General features: G+C 34.4%; 1 protein-coding gene across 1 annotated transcript in view; it reads left to right on the top strand.

Annotated features, from left to right (window-relative positions):
• The first annotated feature begins 283 nt into the window (after window positions 1-283).
• The window catches only part of LOC123249930 (phospholipid-transporting ATPase ABCA3-like), a 306,282-nt gene continuing 300,893 nt past the window's right edge, over window positions 284-5,672 (top strand). Inside the window, exons 1-2 of the mRNA XM_044679017.1 lie at window positions 284-337; window positions 1,206-1,464. Coding sequence (XP_044534952.1) covers window positions 284-337; window positions 1,206-1,464 — 313 coding nt within the window. The remainder of the gene's footprint in view (window positions 338-1,205; window positions 1,465-5,672) is intronic.

Raw genomic sequence — 5,672 nt, 5'->3', positions numbered from 1 at the left:
TGTGAGGCACTCTTGTACTTGTTTTAAAGGGAATGCTTTTAATATCTCTCTACAGCATATTATGTTACCTTTTAGCTTAATATAGATAATTTTTGTCATTTTGCTGTTTTATTTGAGATCATGGTTATTAGGTGTTGGTTAGAGTTTTTAAAAAATATGTTGATATAATCACGTTTGGGGGTGTTTTAGTTATAGCTAGTATTTTAAGTTTTTTAGATACTGCTTTCTAATTTTCTTCTACTTGGTTCCTAACTAATGATAAATTTCTTTTTCAGGTAAAAGAATGGGGAGATTCCAACAGTTCACACTTCTTCTCTGGAAGAATTTCCTTTTCATGGTGAGATAGCATTTGTGGAAAAATGCTAGAGGAGCTAATGACCCAAGAAGAAAAAAAAATCTTGCAGAATCATTTTCTTTTACATTTCTTGATTTTATTTTTGTTAATGTTGGGATTATGGGTTAGGGGCTAATATTGAGAGAATCAGAATTTAGTGTCTAACCTAGACATAGTTAAAAACTAGTCAGTTGTCCAGAAGCCTATTTAAATAGTTCTGGCCAGGGGAAAGAAGTAAGTCAGAAAATCAGGTATAAGTATCCCCAAATCAAGATTAATACAAACTTCAAAGTTCTAGACAAGCTGTGAGTTAGACACCAATTAGACAAGGAGATGGCAAAACAGACACAGTTAAGCAGAGATCTTGGAAGAGAATAGATCAAATGCTAGCTAGTCAAATGGGAAACAGAAACAGAATCTGAAGGGTAAGTAAGGTAATGGAAATTGTTTAAAATTTTGAGCAGAAAATCAAGAACTAAAGGGAAATATTGGCAGAAGAACAAATAAAATACACAAACACCAAGAAGAGCTTTATGGTACTCAACTTAATGCTATACCCAAAATAAGAGCTCAATAAGCATATATTGAATGGCTTGCTGAGTAACTGAGATAATCATCTGCTTCAGCCAGAGGGCTTCTTTAGCCAGATGTCTTTTTTATCCTTAACAGGACAGGTGAGAGTACCTACATGGAATAGAACATAGTAGGGTAGGAAGAATGCATATATTACCAAGTTAATATCTTTCCACCTTTCATGAAACTAGAGTGGTACAGAATGAGGTTTAAAAAAAAAGAAAGAAACTTTTAATGGAAGAGAACTGACTGAGTACCTCATGTGCCTTGGATTAATACTGGTTGTTTTTTCTTTCAGAAGCAGATTTGGTATTCCATATTCTTGGAAGTTCTTCTGTCAATGATATTTACTTTATTAATTGTACTCCTTCGTTCTAATACATTTGAAAGCACTACTGGACCTCGTAGATATGGTTCTTTTACTGTCGATAGACTGCCTTTCACTTTGGAATTTCACCCCTCTATTGATATGTGGGAGCTGGTCTATGTGCCTTCTAGAAGTGATGCAGTGAAGACTATCATTGACAGCGTGCAAACAACTTTGGGCCCCTTTAAAGGTTAGGAATTACAGAAAGAAAGAGGTTTCATATACACTGCATTGTTTAGTTGAGTACATTCTTTATTTTTTCCACTCATAGTAATAGGCCCTGTAAGAGGTGATTCTACACCCAAGTGTAAAAATTTTAAGTTGACAAAGAAAGGGAATAAAAATCAGATCAAATAATTTTTTTAAACCCTTAACTTCTGTGTATTGGCTCCTAGATGGAAGAGTGGTAAGGGTGGGCAATGGGGGTCAAGTGACTTGCCCAGGGTCACACAGCTGGGAAGTGGCTGAGGCCGGGTTTGAACCTAGGACCTCCCGTCTCTAGGGCTGACTCTCAATCCACTGAGCTACCCAGCTGCCCCCAGATCAAATAATTTCTCAGTGTAACCTAGTCTAAATAATATAAAGCATTAAATGAAAAAAGTTGATATATATATTATTTCTATATCATTTCTGATCTGTGACTTTTTGTTGTTGGCAGTTCAAAATCTAGTGTCTAAGTAGAAACTTGATTAGTTGATGAGAGTTATTGGATATGTTAATGGAGCTATGTGACAAGTTGTTAACCTACAGTATAGAAAATTAGGGAAATTTCTTCCTTCTAAGCAAGGAACTAAGTTGCATGAATTAGAAAGGCTAGTCAGAAAGGCATCCAAATAGAAGTGGGACATAGTGTCCCAGAAAAACTACTGGGTTGGAAGTCAAGGTAAATGGGTTATAGTTCTTTGCCACTGCTTACTGGGTGACATCTATGTAAGCCCCTTGATCCCAGTTAAGTTTGTGAAAAGAAGAGTTTGGATTAGTTGATTTTTAATGGCTATTCTTGTTTTAAAATTTTCTTTTTCTCTAATTCTTCCTGTTTTTATGCCATTTCTTTGGTAGTTTTTAATAGTTTGAAGAAGTTTTTATAATTTATTAAACATGAACTATGCTGATAAATTTACTACAAATTTATATTATCTGTCTAATCTTGGCCTTTACTGCTGTCCTTTTATTCTTCACTGATTGATACTCATGCACCTCATGCTGACAGTTCCAAACCTTTTCTCTTTTTTGTTGACATTTTAATTTTTAGGTAGAGGAAAATAAAGCTTATACATTGCCAATCTTGCTTACAAGGAAAATAAAGCTTATACATTGCCAATCTTGCTTACAAGTCATTATTGTATACATTATATCAGTTCTGTTCACTACATCAACTCATACTAGTCTCACGAATTCCTATGAAACCATTCTTTTGCTATTTCTAATGGCACATAAATATTATCCATTACATATTACAAAATTTAACCACCTATTCCTCATTTGATGGAAACCTACTTAATTTCTCTCCCTTTATATAACAAAAAGAGCTGCTATAAATACTTGTGTATATAATGGTCCTTTTCCATCTTTCTTTGGTCACTTTGAGATATGCCTAATAGTGGAATGGCTAGGTTAAAGGTAACTTAAAGTTTAGTGACTTTTTGGACATATTTCCAAATTATTTTCCACAGTGGCTGCATCATTTCATAGCTCCATCAAAAATGCACAAATGTGACTTTCCCCCTAGTCCCTCCAGCTTTTGTTATTATTTTTTTTATTTCAAGACAATTTTGTTAACTTTCTCAATATAATGGGTAGGAGATGGTACCCTAGAATTGCTTTACTTTGCATTTCTTTAGTTATTAGTGAGTTTAATGATTAGTGAGCATATTTTCATCTGAATATTGATAACTTGAACTTCTTCCTTTGAGAACTATCTATGTGACCATTTATCATTGGAGAAAGGCTATGATACTGATACATTTGAATGAGTTTCTTATATGTCCTAGAAATAAGATTTTCATCTGAGAAACCTATTGCAAAGATTTTTCCCCAGTCATTTCTTCTAATTTTAGCTGTATTGATTTTTTTGTGCAAAAATTTTAAAATTTTATGTAATAAAAATTGTATATTTTGTTTTCCAAGCTTTTTTCTATCTTTTATTTAATCATGAACATATCTGAAAGGACATTTCTTCCTTGGATCTCTAATTATAAAGAAACATCTTCTATCAATCAATAAACATTTTAAAATGCCTACTATGTGCTAGAAACTATGTTAAATGCTGGACACAAGTTAAGTGTCCATTTGAAGTTTATCTTGGTATATGTTGTGAAATGTTGGCCTAGAGTTATTTTATGCCACACTACTTCCAGATTTCTCAACAGCTTTTGATGAATAATTGCTTAGAATTTGGGGTCTTTGAGTTTATCAAATGTTAAACTATTGTGCTGAGCTTGTGAAACTGTAAAAATATAATTGGTCTCCATCTTGTGAGTCAAATTGATTATTGTCCTCTCTTTTGTGCCATTTCTTATAAATAATGTGTATTTTCATCAACTAGGGGATACAAACCACAGAGTTCCCTATTCTCTTAATGTACCCACCAAAAGGTTGAGAGAAGGCAGAACATTCTTGGAAATCTGTAAAGTTCTAGTCACACTAAGTTCCTTGTTCCAGCAACAAGTTTTCTGTTCTGTCAATCACTAGCCAATTAGAAAACTTTGTAAACATGTTACTCAAGATTATGTCATTTTAATTTGTTCCTCTTTGTTGACTATAAGAATGTTCTGTTAAATTCCAAATGGCATCCTTGGTTTCTAAAGAGGCTTGAATCCTATTTATTGTCAACTAATAGTTTTGTTAATAAATTGTATTTGGAACTTTGTTGCCTCAGTTGATCTTTATTGCAAATTTCAGTAGCGACAACCTTTGCATTTTTAAACTAGTACCAAATTATTTTGATGATTACTATTTTAAAATTCAGATTGAAATCTGATAGTGCTAGTTCTCTTTCCTTCCTACTTTTTTCCTTATTTCTCTTGAAATTTTTTACCTTAAATTCTTCCAGTTGAATTTCATTTTTATTTTTTCTAGCCCTAACCCTTTGGTAGTTTGGCATGTTACAGAATAATAAGAAAGCTCATTTTAGGCAGTGTTGTTATTTTTTTAAAAATTATATTAGCATGGCCTTACCCATAAACACTTAAATTTAGATATGTATTTTTTAAAAAGTATTTTTGGAGTTATATTTATTTCATTTCTGTGTATGTCTTGGTAGGTAGACTTCTAAGTATTTTATGCATTCTGTAGTTGTTTTGAGATGAATTTATCTCTTGCAACTAGTTTTTTTTTTTTTAAACCCTTGTACTTCGGTGTATTGTCTCATAGGTGGAAGATTGGTAAGGGTGGGCAATGGGGGTCAAGTGACTTGCCCAGGGTCACACAGCTGGGAAGTGTCTGAGGCCAGATTTGAACCTAGGACCTCCCGTCTCTAGGCCTGGCTCTCAATCCACTGAGCTACCCAGCTGCCCCTGCAACTAGGTTTTGATGGTGATGATCTATATGATTTGTTTTATATCCTTTCCTGAAATTATTATTGTGTCATTTTTAGCTGACTTTCTAGGTTTCTTCAAGTAAACCATAATATCATAGCCGTAACTTAGTTTCCTCTTTGCTTATGCTTATTTCATTGCTTTTTTTTTATTTTGTTGCTATTGATAGCTTTTCTAGTACTATATCAAATAATAGTGGTGAGAATGCATTCTTTTTTATTACTCTTTCTTTTAACATTTATTAATAATCATTTCTAACATGGTTACATGATTCATGCTCCTACTTTCCCCTTTACCCCCCCGCACTCCCCCCACCCATGGCCGAAGCACATTTCCACTAGTTTTGTCATGTGTCCTTGATCAAGACCTATTTCCAAATTGTTGGTGGTTGCATTGGTGTGGTAATTTCGAGTCCACATCCCCAATCATGTCCACCCCGACCCATACGTTCAAGCACTTGCTTTTCTTATATGTTTCCTCTCCTGCAGTCCTTCCTCTGAATGTGGGTAGCATCTTTACCATAAATCCCTCAGAGCTGTCCTGGGTCATTGCATTGTTGCTGGTACAGAAGCCCATTACATTTGATTTTACCACAGTATATCAGTCTCTGTGTACAATGTTCTTCTGGCTCTGCTCCTTTTGCTCTGCATCAGTTCCCGGAGGTCTCTCCAGTTCGCCTGGAACTTCTCCAGTTTGTTATTCCTATTAGCACAATAGTATTCCATCACCCGCATATACCACAGTTTGTTCAGCCATTCCCCAATTGAAGGATGTACCCTCCTTTTCCAGTTTGTTGCCACCACAAAACGCGCAGCTATAAATATTTTCATACAAGTCTGTTTATCTATGATCTCTTTGGGGT

Source organism: Gracilinanus agilis, chromosome 1 (assembly GCF_016433145.1).
Source record: "Gracilinanus agilis isolate LMUSP501 chromosome 1, AgileGrace, whole genome shotgun sequence".
Taxonomy (NCBI): Eukaryota; Metazoa; Chordata; class Mammalia; order Didelphimorphia; family Didelphidae; genus Gracilinanus; species Gracilinanus agilis.
Note: the sequence above shows the minus strand (reverse complement) of the source record. Positions and strands in the feature narration are given on the sequence as shown.